This window comes from Erpetoichthys calabaricus, chromosome 1 (assembly GCF_900747795.2).
Source record: "Erpetoichthys calabaricus chromosome 1, fErpCal1.3, whole genome shotgun sequence".
Taxonomy (NCBI): domain Eukaryota; kingdom Metazoa; phylum Chordata; class Cladistia; order Polypteriformes; family Polypteridae; genus Erpetoichthys; species Erpetoichthys calabaricus.
The window spans coordinates 292,720,336-292,745,470 of record NC_041394.2 but is presented as its reverse complement, the minus strand read 5'-3'; the positions used below and the strand labels follow the sequence as shown (position 1 = coordinate 292,745,470).

The window sequence follows — 25,135 nt, the reverse complement described above, 5'->3', positions numbered from 1 at the left end:
TACACTTTGAATCTGAAGAGGAATTGCAACCTCAGCATTGTTGCTTTGCAGTTTTGATGACTGGAGAAGTGAGTATACCCCAGCTCTTACATGACACACAGAAGGTCTGCAAAAACATCATTTTTATTTTAGCATCCTCTGAAGACAGCATTGACAGCTTAAATCATTGAGCTTCAGTCATGAATGAGTGATAGATATGTTTCCCTTCAGACCAGCACAACAGCAGCTTCTCAGCAGATTCTGGAAGCTCTGAGGGCTGAAAATGCATTTTGCATTTTAATTATTGAGGCAATGCCATCTACATTCACTACTACCATATATAGAATACAAAATCTGAAAAAGCATTGCATAAAATTAATTCAAAGCTTTATTGTCAATTGTATTTTACTGTTTACATGCTGAAAGCCTTTGTACACTTCCTCAGATGTTGCACTCCCCTTTAATCGCAGTCAAGCAGAAAACAGGCTTGCAGTTATGTGGTAAATGCAGGTTTTATTTTTATTTTTTTAAAGAACTGAAGCAACATATATGGTGCTCCTTCTTGGAGACTACCAAGGATGGACAAAAAATTGGCAGCATGGAGAGTATGTTAAATAAACATCTGAAACTTTGAAATGTCAAGCTTTCCGATTAAAAATATAGACAAAGCCTCCTTGAAACCATCATTTACAGCTCCAGCGCTGCCAGGCAGACAAAGAAGTATGCGAGTCACATGTGACACGGGTGTAGAGTGCTGACTTCTGCTGTTTACTCTGTGAAGGTGGTGTGATCTGCAGACAACAAATCTAGCTTTGCCAGCCATAGACTTCCTCTGAGACCTCAAATGAGTCATTTGTATGCATTTGGCTTAACCTTCTTATAACACCACAAATCCTTTATTATAACATTAAATTTAGATATTATAAAACAAATAAAAATACAGGGGAAAAAAGACCTCTGCATGTAAAACACCCATCATCAAAATGGGCAAATCATTTCATGGTCACTAGGCCTGAACCTAGGAAGGAACTACCCTGGATGGGGCACCCCAAGTGCTCACACCCTGACTTACTCATACAGGCTAATTTACAATCTCCATTCAGCCTAACATATGTCTTGAGAATGCTGGAGTAAAACCAGCATATCCCGTAAAATACACACACAGATGTAGAAATAAACTAAAATGTGGGGTTACAGGTGCAATCTAAACAATTTAGATAGGCAAAGCCTCATCAACAGACGAGCTTTAGAAAAGTGTGCATCAGGTAGGCTGAAATTTGGCAAGCACTGGTGATGAGTTATCTGATGTGTTGGAATTAATAGCTTTGTAATTCAGTAGCAGATTTTTAAATATAATTCAATAAGCCAGTGAAGCTTATTTAGTTGAAGGGTGGTTTGTTCGTTACATTTCATCCAATTCAGCACACTGCAGCAACTTGAACCTTTTGTACTCTGTTAATACTTTGTGCAAGAACATTGTTGAAAAGCGATTTGTGGTGGTCTAACTGAGAGGTGTCAAATATGTGACATAGAAGAGGAGGGCATTAGTGAGGTCTGGCAATATTTCAAGGTGACAGAAAGATTTTTTTTTTTTTTACTGCAGACAAGATATGAATTTTAAATGTCAGAGTTCTGTCAAGTACAACTTCATGTCTGCCAATCAAGAATGGTGAGCTAATGTTGCAGAAGCTCCATTTCAGTGAAAACTAGTCATGCGTCTTGAATAGCAAATCAGTTTATTGCTGTAGGAAATTAATAAACAACCATGCTTCTATCATTGCAGCAGATAATGAGTTTGTCTATAGCTGATGTGCATAAGCAGTAATTTTTAAATAAAACTGGATAAGATAGATAAGTTCATAAAGATGATTTGAGTATCCCGCTAGCAGTATGTCAAAACTGAGGGACACCATGAAGGAAGGCCACTGGTAGCTGTTCAGCACATAAGACAGAAGGTTGCATGCTGCCAAAGGGGTAGGACCACATTCAGAAGTAGAGTGTTTCAGCAAGCCCAGCACATTTCTTAGGTGTTTAGTGAGGGTTCAGTGCTTAGAGGTATCAGGATTAGTAATGAGGAGGTCAGCAACAATGCTAACAACATCTGTGTTTCTGAATCTGGTTTGGAGGTGCTGAGACAAATGCTCGTCAGGAAGATGCTAAATATTGAACCATTTATTGAATCTATTTTTAGGATCACAGGCACCGGGAGCTTTTTCTGACAGTAGTAAGTACAAGGCTGGAGTGAAAAAGACACCAATAAAAGCCAAGTATGAAAAGTGGTAGATAGTAGAGGACAGTAATTTTATAACATATTTCTGTGAGAATAGAAGAGTAAAGTGTAGGCATCTTTTTAGTACAGGGGTAACTTTTGCAAGATTACAAGCAGCAGGAATAAAGTTATAGTAGTATATAAAAAGAAAGATTAATTATGTGTGTAATGGAGGGAGTATTATCAGTGCATTGCTGGGTAGAAAAGCACAAGAGCAGGCAGTCTGAGGAAAAAGCAGAGGGACTGTTAGGGTGGGACAAACTGGGACAATGTGAGGTGGCAGAAAGAGTCGTGAAGAAGGATGATCTTATGGTGTCAAATCATGGGAAGAAAAAAAGACTGAATGGTCTGGGGGATAGTCTTGGACAGGAATTCAGGATTGACTTTGATCTTATTGATCCCTTGTAAACTCACTTTTTCAAATTCTAGTGCAAATCAAAATATATATTTTAAAACTCTCTAGTAGATTCCTGATAATACTTAATTGTTATGACAGTAAATTATCAATAGCATATAAACTTGTTTGGAATTTTGCCTCAGAGAGGGGATTTTTTTTTTTTTCAGAACTACAAAGAAAGCTAATATTTTGAATTATTTTAAACATATTCCCATGAAGTAACACAGGACGTATATCGCAGCGCAATTGTTTTTAATCTCTTTAGCTGATACCTTTCACCTTCATGGTTTGCGGTAGATTTTTCGTATGAGTGCTGCTGAGACTCTGATATACGCGTATTTTCCCACATTTACTTTACAGTATTAGTATTCCTGTGTTCAGTAACCCTGTCCCATAGCTGTCAAATTGTAGATGTCAGTTTGGATCAAGTATCTGTAGACCCTGACAAACAAAGTTGCTATTTTTATTGTGATTATTTAGTTTTTAATATATTAAACTTTATTATTTAATATCAGATTTGGCAGTAGGTTACCGAATGCTGTCTTAATTAACTATTTTTTAAATGGAAGTTGTCAATTAACAATTTAGTAAAACTGTTCCAGCCGATATCAACATTGGCAGTGAATGTACATGCAAATGTTATCTTAATTAGATGATAATTCAGTGTTGCTAATATTCAATTTTCTTTCACATTATTTCCACAATACAGTTGCCCGATTGCTCTCTTTGTGGATTTTTTTTTTGGGGTACTGCAGTTTGCCCCACATTCGCCTGAAGCGTTCTTCAAGTTAACTAGCATATCTAAATGGTCACTATTGGGAATGAGTGTGCATGTGAAAAGTCCCTGCAAAAGAATTGATCTGCATCCATCTCCATCCTGTCATCATTCACTCAATGCTGCTAGGATAGGCTCTGGGCTCCTTCACTTCTGAATTATGTTAAGGAAATGTAAAATAGTGGTGCTATATTGTTACATCCATAGATGTAGTTTTGTTGTCTCAGAATTCTAGAGACCAGGGTTCAGTGCACCTTCCCTTTACACTCTTTCCCCCACATTCCAAAGGCACATGTCTCAGGTTAACCAGCCCCTCTAAACTGGCACACTATGAATAAATAAATAAAGTGGTTGTATGAGTGCAGCCTGAAATGGACTGGTATTTGAGTTGGCCAGTGGCAGGACAAATGCATGCCAAAAAAGTGAGCAGTGACAAATGAATGCAGCTTTTTTTTAGAAATATAATTGTAAAATAATTTACAACAAAATTATGAGCAGCGCTCCAACTGGGTACAAAAGCAGACAACACTACATTTGTGAAAAACAAACAAATGCTACAGCACATAATGCAAAGAAGAAGAACAAAAAAAAGTTTTTTGTTAAAATTATGCTGATGATTGAAATAGAATCTCCTTTGCCTCCATACTTCATAAAGCATTTGTCTTTTTTTATCATTCAAATACTTCTTGCTACCCTAACGAGAAGAGCGACTGGGCTGATTCCAGGGCTACAGGGGTTGAATTATGAGGAAAGATTAAACGAGCTTAGCCTATACAGTTTAAGCAAAAGAAGATTAAGAGGTGACATGATTGAAGTGTTTAAAATTATGAAGGGAATTAGTACAGTGGATCAAGACAGTTATTTTAAAATAAGTTCATCAAGAACACGGGGACACAGCTGGAAACTTGTTAAGGGTAAATTTCGCACAAACATTAGGAAGTTTTTCTTTACACAAAGAACGATAGACACTTGGAATAAGCTACCAAGTAGTGTGGTAGACAGTAGGACTTTAGGGACTTTCAAAACTCAACTTGATGTTTTTTTGGAAGAAATAAGTGGATGGGACTGGCGAGCTTTGTTGGGCTGAATGGCCTGTTCTCGTCTAGAGTGTTCTAATGTTTGTGGTGGTGATCCAGCGTCCAGTGTATGAATCCCATATCTGGTCATGGTCTGTATTAAGTCTTGTGTTGTCCCTGTGTAGATTTTCCTCTGAGGATGCTGGTTTTCCACCCGTATCCCCAAAGAAGAGCATGTTAGGTTGATTGACAATTCCAAATTGACCTCCTTTTAGGTATGTATATGTGGGTATTGTCTTCAATGGATGTATTTTGTCTTTTACCAAGTTTGGCTGGAATGGAGTCTAGCCTCCAGCGACTCTGAATTTGATTAAGCAGTTTTGAGAATGAGATAAGATAAATGCGGTATATTTACAGGGAACAAATAGGAAGTAATAATATTAGATATTATTACACACTGGAGGGTCTGAAATTTGCAAATACACCTAATGCCAAGGACTTATTAGTTAAAATGGACCCTTCAATTTCTACATCCAGAAGTATAGACACTATTAAGAAGGAACATTTTATTAGATTATATAGCATGATGTGTAAAGCACACATCAAGTGAGGTTATGATTAAGCTATATAAGCTATGTAACGTACTAGTGAGGTCTCACCTAAGGGCCCAAAAAAACGGGTGTCCAAAAGGCAACTTTTTAACAAACTACAAACATGTAAACCGTATGTTTAACCATAAACAGTTCACCCACTATACTCCCCATTATGCTGTGGGCCCAGCTGTCAGCCCCCATGCTAAAAGCCTTTGCCCAGAGTAGGTTTTATACTCACAGCAGTCATTTTTAACTCAAACTTACGTCTTTCCAGAACATTATTATATTTTCCAATTTTGTTCAACCTCTCTTTCTCAAACTAGTATGAGTCAGAGGAAAAATAAAATTATCCCCGATGAACATGTCATATGTGAACTACCTAGGTTAGTATGAAAGCAAATCATAAATGGCAAAAGATTGTATAAGCTTATCCACTGTTCACACATCCCATAATAGTACAGCTATATTATTATTATTCCTATTTTACAGCCATCTATTACAGTATGTGTCAAAGGAGCACTGAGCATGACTGCCCCATCCTTGTCTTTAAATTGGCTGTAAGCAATAAATTTCACTGCCAGGACAGACATGAATGAATGTCATTGGGCTGTGCTTTTAGCCTAATTTTTTTTTATTCTCTTTTTCCTGTCAACTTTTTTTATAGAAGCCGTTCATTCAGAATATCTGTCCAATTAGGAATACAGGGGGTCGGCTCTGCTCCTTACAGGTGGCCAAATTGTGCTTCTATATCTTAAAAGCAGATTTTCCTACTTGAAACACCTGAGCCATGAAATATATTTTTGATTCAGACTTTCTGAGTCGGCAAAGCTCCCCTTTGGGGACTTTAAGTAATTCCAGCACTAGGGCACTCCATTTAGTTTTTCATACCTGCTGATTCTCTCACTTTGCTATCAGCATTGTGGCTTTTTTATTTTCATTTTAATTCAGTGTGAAGATAATGACACATTTTCCTTTAAATCTGCAAATTAAACTCTGAAGCCCAGTAGACAGTCTCACTTGGGATATGATGATTTGATCACCAGCACACTCAAAATTGTGCTATGAAATATTATTGTCTGTTGGGGCAACAGGCGTCAAGGTTTCTTTTACTTAATCAGTGAAGCTTGCGCAATACTAAATGGCGCTGCTTCACAGAACCAGTGTTCTGGGTTCAATTCCAACACCTGATTGATGTCTGGGTGGGAGATTTCATGTTTTCCATTTCTCTAGGCGGGTTTCCTGTGGATACTCCAGTTTCCCCCACATCTGAAAGATGGTCATGTTAAATTTAATGGCGATTCAAATGAACTCAGTGTGTGTTTATTTGTGCGAGAGTGGGCTCTACGATGAACTTGCAACCACTGCTGCCAAGATAAGCTACTGAACCCCTCAAACCTGAATCAGTCAAGCTGCTTTGAGAATGTCCCATAAGTTTGCATTGAATGGTATGATGAGTTGCTGTGCTGGTTCTCATTATTTCTACTTTGGGTATTGGGACATAAATATCTGGCAGCAATTTATGGTCAGTATGCATTGAAAGGACTGATCAATAGCATGAACAGGATAAATTATCTATGATTTTTAACAAGATAAAAAAAAAATGAATATTTAGAATCTGATTAACATTTATGTGCATGTCTGCTTAAATAAAAAATAAATCTCAGTATTTGTCTCTATTTTTACATTCGTTTTCCTTTTTACTTTCTCATATACAAAGTATAGGGAACGTATTGCAATCATCCAAAGATTCGATGTCGAGATTTTGATGAATTGTGACGTTTTAGATCTCCCTGACTTGGTTGCATACAAAGTATAGGGAAAGTATTGGATTCCTCCAAAAACTCCATTTCGAGGTTTTGATGAATCTCGATGTGTTAGACCTCCCTGAGTCCGAAAATACCATTTTTGGAATTATGTCTGTGTTTGTGTGTGCGCATGTGCGTGCATGTGTGTGTGTATATGTAAATACGATAACTTGAGTATACTTTTACTTAGGTCAATCAAATTTGGCATACAAGTATTAGGTACAAAACATAGATTTCTGTCAACTTTTGAGCTATTTCCGCTAACTGGAAGTTGTACTTTTTTATTCATGCAGCTACAGAGTCCAATTTGTTCAACTGTACTTTTATACTAATTGTTCAATATATTATTAATTTGATTTGATTTGTTGTTGATGGTTCTTTAATGTACATAATTTAAAAATATAATCATTGTCTTACGGTTTACTCCTCAAATATCCATCCCCATATTTTTATTTGGTTCCTATACCATTTAAGTGAGTTTAACAACAGTTTTCAACATACACCATAGATGGTATGATGATACATTGGGCAGCAGTGCCACCTCACAACACTTCACACCTGGACTTGAATTCTGGCCCCATCATTCTCTCTGTAGAATTTTAACATTCTCTCAGTATCCATGTCACTCTCCTAGCACATACCCAAGAATTGTGATTGGTGGGCCCGGTGGTATGTGTGAGTGTCCATTTGTGTGAAAAGAGTGCTCTGCAGATTGTGCCTTCCACCCGATAACAGACGCTTGCCTCCCTAGGACCCCTTATCAAGGGTCATTCCCTGCCTGGCCGCTGTTCCCCACTGTTCTCTAATGAGGAAGTGGGTACATTGAAATGGATAAATTAATGCGGAGAGTGCTAATGTCATGAATGTTTTTTTTTTTTAAACTCCCATCAAATGACATTGTTCAGTCCACTTCTGTAGTCAGAATCTGTGACGGTTCCTCATGAAAAAGACAGTAAAGCACCGGCTACCATCTTATTTACAGTATGGATGACATCCAGGTGATTCTGGACTGTTTTCACTCCATAGGAACCAAGTGGGAATCACACTCCTCCCCAGCTCTCACCCTCCCTTAGCCAAAGCACCTATACTACCGGTGGCTCACTGGACATCCCTCATATTATCATGCAGGCAGATGCAAGGAGAAGGCGAAATGAAAACTACTTTGATGATGTGCCGAGGTCGAAGCTGGAGAGGCAGATGGCCCAAGTCAGTATGGTCAGTATTCTTTTTTCCAAGATAACCTACTTCAGTGATTAACTGCTTGTCTGTCTCTTGTTCCTTTTCCATAGTGGTGGCTGTTCTTTGTCCCATAAATGTATTTTTTACGTGTATTATATATGCATCAACAGAGTACAGGGATGTACATTATTTCATCAAAGTGTGTGATGGTTTTCATTTCAGGCAGGAGAGTGGTGTGAACCCATTACCCTCCGTCCACCTAATGAGGCCACGTCATCTACACCAGTCCAGTACTGGCAGCACCATCCTGAGAAACTCATTTTCCAGTCATGTGATTATGAAGCTTATGTAAGTACCTGCACAGTGTGCATATAGGGCATATTTAGAGACCAGGGTTAACCAAGGTACATTGCAATTTTTTTTTTGCTTATTTACTTTAGTTAAAGTATGCAACTGCAGCTGAAATAGCAAAACGTTATAATCAACAATATCCTGCTTTTCTCTGAGAGCCATAATTGTTGTTCCAGCTAATAATGTAAATAGCTTTAATACTGCAAATGCAGACTGGTTGGGCTTGGACAAATGTCATTGACAAGTAATTAATAATTAAAGTCAACTCACTTACAGTACATCAGCACTGATGGAAGTTAAGGTACAAGCATTTCTTCACACAAAAGGTTGCGGAAATCTGTAATTGAAGAGGGAACTTAGAGGGAAATTGAAGGGGGAAATAGTTATTAGCTAACCAAAATGAGCTTGAAGGAATGAATGGTCTCCTTTCATTGATCAAACTTTTTAATTTCTTACATTGTTGAGCTCTTACTAGAACCTGTTTGGCATATCAGTCTGGAGCAAGAAATCTAATTTAAGTTCCATGCTTCTCTTGGTGGTGTGGAGTGCTGGCTCTGAGGCTAGGGATCTGCATCAGCAATCGGAAAGGCTGCCAGTTCAAGTCCCATATATTCCAGAAGCAATTCCACTCTGTTGGGCCTTTGAGCAAGGCCATGAACCTGCAATTGCTTTGTCCTGGGTATGACATTAGGGGCTTGGTGGCAGAATTGGCACTCCAGTCACCATAAAACAAAAATAAAAAAACTCATACTGTTCCAGTGTAGTGCTGACGTGACACGGACTGCATTCTGGTCCCAATCCAGGTGGTGGTTCATTCGGTGGTGGGTACAGCAACATGCTGTAATAAGTGCATGTCCCCAGCCTCTTTCTCTCTTTCTCTAGGTATCATATATCACCAAAAAACTAAAATTGAATAAACCATATTTGCAGTTAGGTGGTATTGTACATCAGAGGCAAACACTGCTGACTCATGGATCCAGCATCCTGGATTTGAATACTGTGTCCTTTTGTTGTCTGTGTTGTGTTTTCACATTTTCCCCATACTTCTGTGGGTTTTCCTCCATGTACTCTAGTTTTCAATCCCACACTCCTAAAGATTTCTGTGTCTAAGTGACTGTTCCAGATTGGCTCCATCTGCATTTGTTTGTATGTATGTTTGTGATTGAGCCCCACAATGGACTTGCACCCAGTGCCCCTGGCATAGCTCCAGGAGCTCAATTGGACAGACTGGAAAATGTTTTGTTATTTACTGCATTTTACTATAGATTCCCAAGACAGCTACAAACTGCTGTTTATATTTGTTATGTCTGTGTATATAGGTTACTTTAATTTGTACTGTAAGTAAAATGTTCTAAATTGAAACTTGTCGAGGACGGTCATTTATCACTGATGGCACTTTATTTCACTCCCATGTCCTGTGCTTTTGTTTTATCTCAGTCAAGGTTACAGAGAAACCCAAATGTATTTCAACTGTAACTGCTCATTAAGTTGTTCTGTTACAAGGCGCACACAAACACACCCACACTCATAATTAAGTGTTATGTATTAATCTGTGGACAGTGGAAGGGAATTTAAACGTAGGGCTAAAGCAAAAACTGCTTAACAGTGTTTTCCATCCATTTTCCAAATGCTGCATCCGAACACAGGGTCACAGGGGTCTGCTGGAGCCAATCCCAACCAATACAGGGCGCAAGGCAAGAACCAATCCCGGGCAGGGCGCCAGTCCACCACAGGACACACACACACACACCCACACACACACCAAGCAGACACTAGGGCCAATTTAGAATCGCCAATCCACCTAACCTGCATGTCTTTGGATTATGGGAGGAAACCGGAGCGCCCGGAGGAAACCCATGCAGACATGGGGAGAACATGCAAACTCCACGTAGGGAGGACCTGGGAAGCGAAACCAGGTCTCCTTACTGCAAGGCAGCAGCGCTACCACTGTGCCACCGTGTCGCCCCTTAACAGTGTTTTCTCTCTTAAATATAAGCAGTAAATGGTACGCATATGCATAAGACTGCCCTCATGCATTGAAGGTTACTTTAGAGACACATTTGAAGATGTAAGCCTAAGATGGACAACAGCTTGGATTGTGACCGTGGCTTATGCTGTTAGAGCCATACGGTTGAAACAAGGGGTTTTCTTCAACAGTGCTATAACATTAATGCATGACTATACTGTATACACCCTGAATAGTTATGAATATAGTGTGGTCATATAGTGTGTGGCAAAGTACATGATGATTGTGACTGTTTTAGTGTAATGGGCAAATCAATGCTCAGTATGTCTAATTAGTAAGTATGCATCATGCACACTGAAAAATATTCTGATGTAAAAGTGTTTTAACTTCATTTAAATTTGATCTGATTAAGAATACACAGCTTGGAAGCTATTCTTGTAAAAGTAAAAAAAATAGAAGTCTTCAAAAATTAGAGAAAATGACAAATGTAGTTACACTGCTACAATGGTGTCGTGACTAATGCGGCTGTCTTGTAGATCCACCACTCTGCGGTCATATTCTGTGGTGTTCATTGTCTGTGTCAAATTTGTTTAGTCACTCAATGTCTGTGGGGCTTTCTCCAGGTAGTCAAGTTTTTCATTACATCCTAAAGATGCACCCTTGGTTAATTGCCGCCTCCAAAAAGGCCCCAGCGTGTACCCGTGTTGGACATAATAACAATTATAATTCTTTACTTTTATATAGCACTTTTCTCACTACTCAAAGTGCTTTACGAATAGAGTGGGGGAGCCATTTCAACCACCAACAATGTGCAGCATATACCTGGATGATGAACCAGCAGCCATTTGGTGCCAGTACGCTTACTGCATATTAGCTATTAGGTGGTAAAGGAGTGACAGAGATAGTTAGCCAATTAGGGACAGGGGATAATCAGCGGAACAGAATGACTAGGCCGTAGTGGGCCCATTGTGATCCACACACGTACCATAGGGAAAGCTCCCCTGCTGGCCTCACCAACACCTCTTCCAGCAGCAACCCAAGCTTTTTCTCAAGGGTCTCCCATCCAAGTATGGGTTTAGCCTAAACATGGATAGCTTCAAGTGGATTACCTGTTCTGAAGTGCATATGGTATGGCTGCTGGGTTGTTTACCTTCCTGTTCCTAATGCTGCTGGGATTATCTGTGAATTACACTACATTGGATTTAGATTGTTTCATGATGAATTAACATATTTATAGGAGCCCAACATGACCATACAGACATTTCTCTAATTGTATCTGGTAAGTCCTGAAAAGTATCTGCAGGGTATAACTAACAACACATCAGTGTATTATTTGATTAAACGAACATTCGACACAATGATATTTTAAAAACTACTTACCCAAAGTTTTTGTCTACGTTAGCCTAAAATGACAACATTTTCAGGTAGCTACATCTTTACCACTAATACCAAATACATGGGATGCATTCCGTCTTTTGGAATCTGCTGAAATAGTTGACTCCAATATTCATGAATTAAATTCCAAACCAACTTGTTACCTGATAAAGGGTTCTTATTTTCTCAGCTTTACTTTAACATTTCCAAGGTTTAATCAGTTGACACCGGTAAGACTGAATTTTTAACAGTACAAAATACCAACAGTACTTTTCCACAAGGTTGATGTCTTTTCAAATCATATATAATTTTGGAGATCAGCTGGCTAATCAAAGGATAAAAATATTACAGTGTATTTTGTTACAGACGTTTGCTTTCCCACAACTGCCTGGGTGTTCACTCGTGCTGGCAGAGGCTATGGGCACATTTATGCCCATCATAAGAATACATGTAATCAAAGCTGCATTCCTGGTTGGCACATTGTCAGACAGCAGCACTTTACTGAGTTGGCTGCTTTGAATTTGTCCTTTGAATACACTCTGTGTAAACTATACTTTTCTTTCTCCCAGGAACCTCATAAGCACGCTGCCTGGTTTATTTTGGATGCTAAATCTGCTCACATGAGCAGATATGGTCATATGCATTTTATGACTAGAATCCCTAGAATTCATTTTGGCCTTGTGTAGATTACTCCATGATACCAAATAGAAAAAATAGCAGAAAACATCCCATGAATACAAATGGTTGTCAAAATATACTTTCAGAATGTGACGAGATTCACTTTGACCTTTCTAGGAATTTGCTTTCTGCAGACTTAATTGGTAGCTTACTTATAGCGAAATACCATGACATTCTAGCATGCCCGAAAGCCATCATCAAAATAATTTTCCTAGAAATAGCAATAGCTTATAGTCTGAATATTTTCTTTAACTATTATACAACTGTGTAGTCTCAACGTGCTGGGACTGATTTCAAATATCTACCAGAGTTTCTGGTGTGTACTATCTGACTATTGTAATTCAAATGCTGTCATGGTTGGCTAGTTTGTTTTTGTCATACATGACTGGCCATGAAATCTTGAGGAGATGTTGAGGAGATGACCTGTAAACCTGCTGAAACACTGAGAGTTTGGTAGCATCATTTGAGAGCTTAACAGTTATGCAAAGATTGATAATGGTGGAGGCATAATAAAGTAGAACACAAAAAGGCCTTTACAATGACTAAACAGTGTTATGTCCATATTGTACTATTGTTATTTGAAGAATTAAAAGGGAGTGACATAATATAAAAAGGAAGGACTAATGATGGATTCATTACATACACACAATAATAAAAGCACAAACTATTTTACAGATAAGATGAGACCAGTCTAGCAGATATTTCTGGTTAGCTAATAGCTACAGTGTCACAGTATCTCATTTAGATTCATTTTCAAGGCTCTCCACATCTCTTCTTCAGCAGCTTGACTCTGAAGCTTGTTTCAGCATGCCAGGAATCTTGTGGGCAAAGAAGTTGAATACACTTCCTGCTCTTTTCCACCAATTATATTAAGTGCATAATTCATTATTTCAGGATAAGCATTGTGAATTCTATATTAATGGTCTCTTTTCCCTTGATGACCCAGATTAGGTTACCACATAGCCTTCTCTTTCTGAACATTTTCTAGTGTTACTTTGTATTTTGTGTACAAGGAACACCAAAATTGAACACGATGAACCTGACAGTGCATTACAGAGATTAGCCACAATATCCTTTAATATCATAGTATTTGATCACAATATCACTTGACTTTAAAATAAAACCTCACAGTTTATTAGCTTTTTGGCTGCTTTTGCCCGCTGTCTAGAGGAGGAGAATGTTGCATCAGCATTAATCTTTATATCCCATAGGTTAGATTTAGGTTAGGGGATATTGGCCCGAAGGCCTAAGCATGGGTACACTCACTCCATTAATATATGTATATTTTTTAAAGGTACATACACCCATTCCACAAAATGTCTCCTCAAATCCTTAAAACCCCATGATTTTTGTCCTATTTTTGTCTACTCACTAGCTTTTTATCCTTCCTAAAAGTTCCATTAGTTTTTATTCCATTATATCCTATAGGTTAGAGTTGCAGATCCTAAATCTACTGTTAGTGTTTGTTGTGCCTACATATCACACTTTGCACGGTTTGTATTTTTGTATTTTTAAAAACTGATTTCAATGCCTATTGAGTTTTTGCTGTCACTCTTTATTTGTCATCCTCACATTTTACAAGTTTAGGTACCATGCCAGAGTCTATGCCCGTTATATCAGTTAGCTGCAGTAATGGTCTGTGTACGTTTCAATGACATTCTAATAGTTGTGCTGGCAATGATTTAGGGCTCTGTGTGCGTGTCCTGTGGTCGACTGCTGTCCTAAAAAGGGTCTTGTGTGTCTCCCTAGTGAGATGTTTGCTCTTTGTACTGGAAATATCAGATTAACAAAATTTTTATGAGTATTTCCATTGCTATAATAATAGTAATATCATTATTACTTTAATAATAATAGGACTATCATGTAATCTTGTTAATCAACCATTTCAATTAAAAAACTCCTTGATTAATATTTAACTTCTCAAATATTTACGAATATGAAGGAAGCCATGGCAAAAAGTGACTAGAAGTGTTAATTGTTTCAGAGGCCTTTAAATCTGAAACTGAAAGAAGATGCAGTATCTGCAGACACTGTAAAAAATGACTAGTTTGCCATTACAGCAGCATCTAAAAATACGACATCTATGTTTGACCCAAGCCTCACTTTATACAACCAGGAAAGCTATGGCTAACCACTGAGTAGGAATGTCACGATACCAGAATGTTTGCATTTGATATTAATACCAATGAAATTTTATAATACTTAACACCAATTCAAAACTTGAGAAACTTCTCATTCTACTTGTTAAAATGATACCAGAACCTTAGACAATAACTCTTTACCTGCACCTATGAACACATTATAGTCTAATGCTGTTACAGCTCCCAAATGAATGTTTCTAAGCCTTTTTGCACTATGCTTTTAGGGGGGGCAGTCTACTTGTTATTTTCTACTATAGGTTTTCAAGTGTTTCTTTGTTTTCTTTAACACTGAGAGAAAACCTTACGAATATGCACAACAGAAAAATGGTTTGAGCTCATATACATTAAACCCTTACCACCATACCGACAATTTAACTTCTTCTTTTCCTGCAGGATATCAATAATGCCAAAGTAATTGAAAAGCACAAACAGAAAAACTGGTAGATGGTAGTTACAAGTCAAGTCAAGTTGGGGAGCACGCACTGGTACAGTGCGTTACCGCAGCCGCTACACGACGAAACAGCTTGGGAACCAGGCTGTCAACCCCCCAGGCAGACACGCGGTCCAGTTACAAAGAAAAGAAAGTTACAGTTACAAAGAAAAAAAAAAAACCTTTTTCATAATGAAGGATAAATGCTGTAGGTAAACCTGTATAAAACAGATACTAAAAATGAGTAAAACACTTCATCATTCAGTTTGTTGTAAATTTCATTTCACTGCCATCTTTTGGTGTTTTCAAAAAAGATGAACAGGTGAAATATATGTTTTATTTGTCCTAAATTCTGTTGATGCTCTTGTTGCTTGTATTCTTGCACTACATCTGGCATCAATGGTGTCAGGCCTCCAACTCCAGTTGGACAAGAAACAATATGGGTTTTGGAGTTTTTTTTTGTTTTTTTTTAAATTTGGCAATTACGCAACCATACTTGAAGCACATAGCAAAAAAAAAAAAAAGAAATAATATGAAAAAATCAGCCCCCTGCATTAGCCCTCCAGAGAGGAGTTTGCAGGGGTCAGAGTCCAGCACAAGTGAAGTGGAGCAGCAGGATCACTGGACTACACACAAGAAAGGTACTTGTGTATTTACCTAATCCTGGTAAAGATGGAATGTGTGTCACTTCTCAATATCTGTGAGGATGTCCAAATATTTTCTTTGTTTTTCCTGCTGCCTCGACACCCTCAGAATGCTCATTTTTAGTGACGGAAAGCATTCTGTCAGCTCATCGAGTAAGCTCAAGCTCCTAGAGTAGTGACATGCGCAGCTTCCCTTATGGGAATCTTAAACTGACCTAAACGTCGAGCAACTCAACAATCAATGAACACTTCTTTATTGTCTTTCATTATATTTTGGTTCACTAAAAGCAGAAGGCACATTTTCATTTCAAAGGCTAAAAATACTACACTTCTGCAAATTAACAAAAACTAAACATTTTGAATACTTTGGAGCATACTTTTAATGAAGCCTTTAAGAATATAGTAAAATGCACTTTGTAATGTTTAATACTTCAAGTGCTAAGAATTCTGCTTTCTATTTTTTTTATCATAAGTTTATAGTTACTGTAGCCTAAAAGAGAGCACACATACCTTTAAAAGTGGCACCATTTTAAAGTGCATAACTTAAAATGCTTGCTGTTTTACTTTTTAAAGGGTCTTTTCAAATGGCTTTAAATGATGCCTACATGTTTGTTTTTCATTAAGCCTTTTTAAGGTTTCCTGGTTTTTCTACATGTATCTTTTTCTAATCAAGTCATTTTAAAACCTTGAAATGATATGCACAGTTTACTTTTGTTCAGTCAATTTTTAATGTATAGCTTATTTTTACACTGATTACTCAATTTATCATTAGCTTAACTGGTAGGTTAGATTACCAATAAAACTGAGGTGACAGCATAAAATAATACTAATATTGTGAAAGTTAATTGTAGTTTCTGCTCTCATAGTATGCTTTACACCTAAGAGCAACTGTGAAGATTTTTTTCCGTGTATTTATGTTCATGTGAAATGTTGTTCGTTATTCTTCAGATATGTGCGATTAATGCAGGAGAGAGTATGTTTGGTAATATTTTGATGAAAGACCTGATAATTATTCTATTGTTAGGTTTCGTAAATACATTTATGCTGTGTGTAGTGTTATTGTGTTTGTTATAATGTAATACATATTATAGACTATTATTATCAATTTTTCCTCTCTTTACAGTATTTAGGTTCCATGTTGGTTAAAGAATTAAGAGGAACTGAGTCAACCCAGGACGCATGTGCAAAAATGAGAGTAAGTGTGAGATTTCCATAATTTACTCAATAATAGCACTGTATTTTGGGAAGAGATTGGGGTGTCACTGACTTCAATGTAGTAGCATACGGTAAAGAAATAAAACAAACACCTCTGCTGCAAAATTGTGAACTAAAAAAAATATTTTTAATAGTCAAAACATATAAATATTAAGCATGTATTTGAAAAATGATCAGCAATTCACTGAATGTTTTGTTTTGGTTAAGCAAATTATTTCATTCATAGAACTGAGGATGTTAGCAGTCTACAGTCTGTTTTGCAAATTCTTTCTCTATCTATTTTTAAAGTATTTATTAAAATGTATTCAGATAAATGCATTTAATGTTAATTTGTGTCCTTAAAGGCATTCATTTGAAACCATATGGCTATATTATATATTCATTTATTTAACATTGCCTTTTCAGCTTCTGTTAGTGTTGTGAAATGCTTATGCTTTTGTGGCATGTATTGTTTTTCAGTGGATTTTAATGTTTCAAGCAACAAAAGACTACAGTAAGTTATACCTGATGTGGATTTAGAAACACCCAGTCTGTTTTTATACACTATATCTTCTTTAAAGTTTGGGGGGGAGCAGTAGATTATCCAAAGTTTAATTGCCGTAAGGCAGGCACTTTCCCCATGAGGCATGTTTCATTTCCAAGGAACACACAGGCCAGACCAGTTCAGCTTCTGCAATTAAGTTAACTGCTTGTCATTGGATTGTGCAAGGAACTCAAAGTCCCCAGAGGAAATGCATGCGTACATGCCCACGCCAAACATAAGGCATCACAACCTGAATTTGAATGTGAGGTAGGAGACTCTTTGAGCGCTTTCATTGCCTGGATTACCTCTAAAAGGCAGTTTTCTGTATCCGCTCAGTAGTTGTGTCTGCTGCCAGAACTGTTATTCCATTGGTTATGTACAGAAGGAACAGTTGAGGATTTAATTATGAGACACTTTTATTACCAAGAGTGTGTTGCAACCCTTGAGCACCGAGTTTAGTTTTTACTTGACTCTTTTGTATAATAATATTTTGTTCTAAATCTAATGTTACTTTATTAACAAAGTTGCTGAATTTAAAAAAACAAAGAAAAAGAAAGTGAACAAGCAACCATCTCTACTTCTTATGGCACCCTTTTTAAGATCACCTTTTTCTCATATCTTTTTGAATTTAATTGATGAGTTTGATAAATAAGAAATGTATTACTATCTTCCTACAGTTAGTATTTATATTATGATTATACCCAACAATGAATTAGTGGTCCTCTGGGGTTGGCTTCTACTATCAGGCTCCAGTGACCCTGAACTGGATTAAGTAGTGTGGCAAGCGGCTGTGGGTGGTACCCAGCCGGGACACCCGGAAGGACCGGAAGAGGGACTACGCCTCCTCCGGACCACGAGAGGGCAGCCACCCTGGATGGTATGGACACCATGAGAACAGAGCTTGGAAGCTCAACCCTGTAGGGGCCCATGGTCACTACCAGGGGGTGCCCAGATGCCTAGAGAGCCCTGGCCCTCAGCACTTCCGCCACACCCGGAAGTGCTGGGGGGAAGAAGACCAGGAACACCCAGAATGCTTCTGGTTGCACAGCCGGCACTTCCACCACACCGGGGAGTGCCAGCAGGCACTCACTGGGAGGCACCTGGAGCACATCCGGGTGGATATAAAAGGGGCCGCCTCCCTCCATTCGATGGCTAGAGTTGGGAGTGGAGAAAGATGTAGTCTTGGAGGAGAGGAGTGGAGTGGAGGTGGACCTGAGGAAGGCCGTGTGAAGGAAGGCCTGGACTTTGGGGAAGTACTGGGGTTCTGTGTGCACTAATTGTAATTAAGAATGTGTAATAAACGTGTGTTGGGTGAACTAGCGGTGTCCGCCTTTCTGTGTCCGGGCCATGCTCCACAGTAGGTTCAAAAATGGATGGATAAATGGATGGATGTTGTAGTTTTGATCATTACTCTGTCCATTTAGTGAACACCCACAATCATTTTATAGTGTCACTCAGAGCTGGGGCCCAACAGTGCAACCAACAGTGGACAGGCCATACCATACACACGTCCACTCAGAAAGGGCCCATTTAGAGTTGCCATTCAGCCTGACACACACTTTTTAAGTGTGGAGGTGAATTAGAGTACCTAGTGGGGGGAAAAAAAAAATTGCAGACACAATGTGAAATTTGTAAATTGGCACTGCAGCCTGATCCTGCAAATTGTGTTATTTTAAAAATGTACTGAGTTTAGTTTAAAGACTGTAGAACAATCGAGCAAATTTTCAGGTATATGGGTTCCTATTCTTGTTTGGTCTCTGTATCTGTGAAATCTGAACATTCCCCTCTAACCCATGTAAAATTTCTCAAGGTTCTTGTGTTTCCTACCACATCTCGAAATCCATTTTAGTTAACTTAGTCTAGTGCAAGGGAGTGTGCTCACTGATGGCCTGCCATCTCATGATCTAGTTCTGACTTCTGCTTTATGCTTGTTGCTTCCAACATGTTCCAGATGTTGCAATCCTGTATTGAATTAAGCAGGTTCCAAAAATGAAGGAATAATAGATTAAATGAATGACATGAAAAGTTAAACATAAGATGTAAAAGAAATAAGCTTCTTGCTTAAGTAGATGAATCAAAAAGCAATTTTATTCATCCTTGTAGCATGGACATACGTAAAGTATGTGCTAGGCCTGACACAGATAAGAACATGGCAAATCAATCCTTCTTGCATGATTGACGGGATGGAGTTTCTGATTTTAAATAGGCTAATTGTGATTTTATCTCTTAACCAATGTGCTCAGATAAACTACATTTGTTGTAGGTGTTCTTTTACTGCTGTTTTTTTTCCAATTCCATGTTTCCTTTCTTTTATAGTTCATCATAAACTAATACTACAGAAGCTGTGACACTTAAACTCTATGTGTCCTATGCAGTTGTATGGTTAAATTAGGATTTGCTAATATTACAATGTATTTATAGATAATGCATATAATTGTTTCTTGTGAGTGACTACCATGAAAATATTAACATTCATGATGGTAGACCTGTTTGTCACATATGCAGTTAAATTCAGAAACAACAGAACATGACCTCTGCATTTTTAAGTAATAATTTTAACATTTGAATTACACCTCTAGATGCTTTGCTTCATTCAGACTGTAGCCTGGGCACTGTGGGTGCCCTTGCCAAGAACAATATGTGCCTAGATGACGTCTGTTGACTGTCCTCATTCTTAAAAATCACAAACTAGAGATCAACTGGAATTAAAACAAACTTCTGCATTTCCTTTTTTTAACTGAATGGTTCAGTGTGTATTTCAAATAGGGCAACTTCAAAGTGTCTCCTTCAATCTACAGAAGGAAATATTCTAAACACAATATTTATCTTGAATCCATCCCTCCATTTCCTTTTCCATGTGCATAGTCATGGATGGGCATAAGGCTGTAGTTAGCCCTGCATGTGGCACAAATTTGTCCAAAGTGCAAACCATAATAAAACACTATGTGCAATTTACTGTATCCTTTAACCACAAAATTGAGATTTAATGTGTAAATTCAACAATGTCAGTGAGTCAGATTTACTAATGGTGTATTTTTAAAAATGGAATTTTTCTTGTTCATACCATTAGTGATTTTTAGTCATTGTGACTTCATCTCTGAGTTACCCTTTTCCTGTTCTGAACTGTATTGTCCTAATCATCTCAATTTTTTTGATTTTTTTGTACAAGAAATCAACAGAGCAAATGAAGAAAGTTCCAACGATTGTACTTTCTGTTTCATATAAAGGGGTTAAGTTCATCGATGCTTCAAATAAGGCAAGTCAGACAAAGAAAATGTTCATCTTATTTTTAAATCTTTTAGACAACCAAGACAACAAGGTGATATATTAACTAATATACTGCATAACATGCCACCCATTCTCCAGATGTTTACCTGCTAAGTTAAAATTAAACAAGTAAACATGAGACCCGGTATTTAAATTGCACTATGTGTGTCATTATAATAATAATAATAATAATAATACTAATAATAATAATATAATATGAGTAGTATGTATTACCGGACTAGAGCATGTAGCCCGTCAATTTATGTACAGTTTCATGAGGGATATGGACGTGACATGGAGTCGTTTAATTGCTTTGGGAGTAATTAATGATTTTACTTGGCAGGTCCTCTGTATGATAGTTCTGTATAACACAGTATTGCAGTTCATTTGACTGTATTGACAATTGTAGTTATAGCTGATTAATGCTTCTCTTTTAATCTGAAGGCATTGGTCTAAATTCACTTTCTACTTAAGTGACGTATTTGTGTATTTTTCACCCCACAGGACATTATAATTTGTCTTTCCCCCTTTTTCAATTACAGAATATCATAGCAGAACATGAAATACGAAATATTTCCTGTGCAGCTCAAGACCCTGATGATCTGTCAACATTTGCATATATCACAAAAGACTTGAAGTCAAGTCACCATTACTGCCACGTATTCACAGCATTTGATGTGGTGAGTGTAATTTCTTTGCCACTTTTTAGTACTTATGTGCTTTACATTTCTAGAGTTATGGCAGACTGAGGCTGCTTTTTTTTTTTTTTAATGATCTAAAAACTAAAAACGTGAAATACAGTATAGTAAATGTTCTCTTAGTTTTATGTAGAAAATAGGTCTTACGGTCTTGTAATGCTGTCATGATATAGTAGACTTCAGTCTGATAAAATAAAAATAGAATTATTTCTAATAGTTAATCATTTTATATGATGTATGATTCAATGCAGAAAGACTACCTGTAATGATTGATAATTATGTGTTTTAATATTATATCTTTTCTGCAGATTTTGTGAGATGCATTTTTATTCTAAAGCAAAATGTTAAGTAATATATTACAATAATGATTTGTTTTCTTAATGATTTTTTGCAGAATTTAGCCTATGAAATTATTTTGACACTAGGGCAAGCATTTGAAGTGGCTTATCAGTTAGCCCTACAAGCACGAAAAAGTGGCCATGGCTCCTCTACACTGCCAGAAAGCTTTGATAATAAGCCAGCAAAACCTATCCCAAAGCCACGTGTTAGCATTCGAAAATCTGTGGTAAGTATGGCAAAGTTTGGATGTAAACGTTTCTGTAACTTTTCTCATTTTTTGAGTTTTCATGAATCTTTTACAGAAGCCTTCAACGTTACTCTCTAACTACATTTTCCATGGAAAATGAAACACAAATGCTTAATGCCAAGCATTTGTTAATGAATTAAATTTAGAGTAATAGATACATAAACAAGTAGTCAAATAGCTGTGAAAGGAGCTATCAGATAGATAGATAGATAGATAGATAGATAGATAGATAGATAGATAGATAGATAGATAGATAGATAGATAGATAGATAGATAGATAGATAGATAGATAGATAGATAGGCGATTCCATTAAAAGTTACTTTTTTTCCATCTTCAAACCAATTATGAAATTGAATGATTTCTAAATTGTAATAGATCTTATGAACCAGCATTTTCCCAAATGATGTTGTTGCTGAAACTAGTAATGTTGACAGCAGAAGCTATCTGAAGGCACTAGTTGACCCCATATATCAAAAAGGCATTGTTAAATCCAGTAATCTTACTAAGTCGATAGCACAGTAGGTATAATTTTCAAATGCAGTCTTAACTGATAAATTACTTTATGCAACAGCTATAAGAATGCACATCCTATAAAATAAGATCAAAGATTAATAAATACAAACCAGCTTTAAAAATTATATATATATTTACATTTTTAAAGCTGTTTTGTATATTTTAATCTTTGATCTTATTTTATAGGATATGCCTATCTTCTTGATATATATATAATTTTTTTTAAAGTTCAAGTATAATAACCTTTACCCAGGAAAGTTCCCAAACAGGACAAATACTACAGTATATTATTGTGCTTTACACCCCATACTTTTGCATTGCTGATATTATCCCCTAAATGACAATAAATCATTGCACCATCAAGTGTTTCTTTAAAATACCTTTAAGCACAAATTTTAAAAATTTGCAGTACTTAAAGACTTAATTTATTGAGTTAGAAATATTGAAATGTGCTGTTAATCTGCTTCATGAATACTCAAATAATATATTCAGAGGGATTCTTACAATGGAAAATTATACAATTTTAAGTCGTCTGTTAGTTTCAGTAATGCCTAATGGTGCACCAATTTTTTTAGCCTTTTATCTGTAACTGAGGGGCAGATTTACAATTTAGAGTATTAATCAAAAGCAGCTTACAAATTGTTCAGACAGGCTGTGCCAATGCAAGCATTGTACAGTACATTTCAATACCACAATTTTAAATTTATGCAGACTAAAAACATGACAGTAATTTCACAACAATCATATGCTCTTCTCTTAGCCTCATAGATCTGCAAATCAGTAATGATAGGAAAGGGACTGAGCAGGGTAAGCTATACTGCAAACAATACAGGACATCTGGAAATCAAAGTTAAGTTTCCTTTTTACAGTGTGTTACTGTGAAAACTTTTTCTTATTCCTTTCAGATTTGATATTCTGTCGGTAGGAAAATGAATATGAAGAAAGTGTTATATGTTATAAAATGCTACTGGAATATAAAGCTGTGTTTTTGCTGTAGATGTTAAAGCATTACAGTATTTGAATAGTGCAGGGTTCAGAAAATAACAAGAATTTTTAAAAATTGAAAATTTGGAAACATTTATTCAAAATGGGACATGGTGGTGGTACAGTAAGTAGTTTGCTGCTTCACCAATACTGTGCCCTGTGTTCGAATCCATTTTCAGCTGTTGTCTATGTGGAGCTTGCACATCCTCTGTGTCGGTTTTCCTAATTGGCAGCTCTAAACTGACCCTATGTTAACATTAGCGGGGTGTGCGTGTGAGTGGACCCTACAGTGGACTGACACTGGTCTAGGGCTCTTTCCTGTCTTATGCTCAGAGCTGCCAGGATTTGCTTTAGTGCCCCTCCATCCTGAATTGGATTAAGTGGGTTTTAGACTGTTATGTTATTTTTAACAATAATTAATTTGTATGAGTTGTGCGTCTCTCAGTCCACAGAAACTTAGGTCATGTGTCTTCATAAGCATAAGAAAGGAAAAACAAACTTCAACTAATGTGTGCATTCTAATTGAAATTGAAGGTTGGAGCCTGCTTTAGTCAACTCTTCCAGGTTTAAAAAAAAAAGGTGGGCCTCAAGTGAAAGTCAGCCAGCAACTCCGGTCCTCTTCATTATAAGAGCAGGGCTTTTATCAATTAATCATGATCTATTTGTCATCTAACTGAAGGTACTTTGTAGGAATTCCTGAATTTTACAGTGTTTTGATAAATGTTTTTACTCTAATATTGCTGACAAACAATCTGATGAAAAATTGTGATTAATGGGCATTAGAAAAACTAATCTGAAAGATATAAATGTGTTACACTCACTAAAGTGCAATCCGGTTAATCGACAGCCGTTAGCACAAGTGCGGTAATGTTCTAAAGAAAGCTTAGCAGCTGCCTTCTAATATTAACTGCAGTCTTTTCTTACTGGCCTATATTATATACATCCTAAAGGGATCTTCTAAGAAGACATAAAAAGGACATTAAAAATGAAAAGCGCGAACAGATGTTTCTATAAAAAAACGTGTCCTCTTCATTAATACTGCCAGCAGCCACAGCAGACTTATTTTATGTGCACTTCATATCTTGCACTTAGCCTAACACTTTATCGCCTTTTCTTTTCATTCATTCTGATTTTTAGTTACTGAATGTCTTTTTCTTCCCATTCCTGCTTTTATCTTATTTTCTGTACACACCTTCTTCTTTGAGTGCCTGTCTATTTTATGTTGTTAGGATGCTGTGTTGGCCACTGTGTCATTTTACTGCTTGTGTTTAGCTAATTGACCCAGTGTTGAGCATGAGTGTGTGTGTGTGATTGATCTGTCAAGTGTTGGTTTTCATCTTGTGTCTAATTCTGCAGCATCCTATGATCCTCAAACGGATTCCGCAGGTTTATCAAAAGGATCAATAAAAGATTAGAGAGCAATGCATTGGTGTTAGTTTTAGAAAACCACTGTCATCATAAACTGGCATAGTGACAGGTGCCTTTAAGTCTGGTCATTATCTATGTGCAATATTCACATTCTTATGGTTAGTTGAATTTCCTCTGACATCCAAAATGCACGCACGTTAGGTTTGTTGGTAATCTAAACTGGGCCTGTGTGAGTGTGTGCATTAGCTTTGGACTAGCACTTTGTCCAGCATTGTTCTTCCCTTGGATCCATTGATATCAGGATAAGCTGTAAACCACCAAAACCCCCAAATCAAATTAGGCACAGTCATGAAATACATAACTGACTGGACTATTCACATAAA

The 25,135-nt window shown here is 37.1% G+C and overlaps 1 protein-coding gene across 4 annotated transcripts in view; it reads left to right on the top strand.

Moving 5' to 3' along the window:
* Positions 1-25,135, top strand: part of anks1b (ankyrin repeat and sterile alpha motif domain containing 1B) — a 1,280,504-nt gene that overhangs the window by 1,236,284 nt on the left and 19,085 nt on the right. For 2 of the 4 annotated variants that reach the window (XM_051924632.1, XM_051924628.1), the window contains 4 exons: positions 7,861-8,049; positions 8,236-8,361; positions 16,721-16,792; positions 20,505-20,682. In XM_051924632.1, coding sequence (XP_051780592.1) covers positions 7,861-8,049; positions 8,236-8,361; positions 16,721-16,792; positions 20,505-20,666 — 549 coding nt within the window. In that variant the 3' untranslated portion in view covers positions 20,667-20,682. Of the gene's footprint in view, positions 1-7,860; positions 8,050-8,235; positions 8,362-16,720; positions 16,793-20,504; positions 20,683-21,144; positions 21,283-21,694; positions 21,866-25,135 lie in introns of those variants that run through there. The other 2 variants (XM_028816795.2, XM_051924626.1) reach the window with 2 other exon arrangements.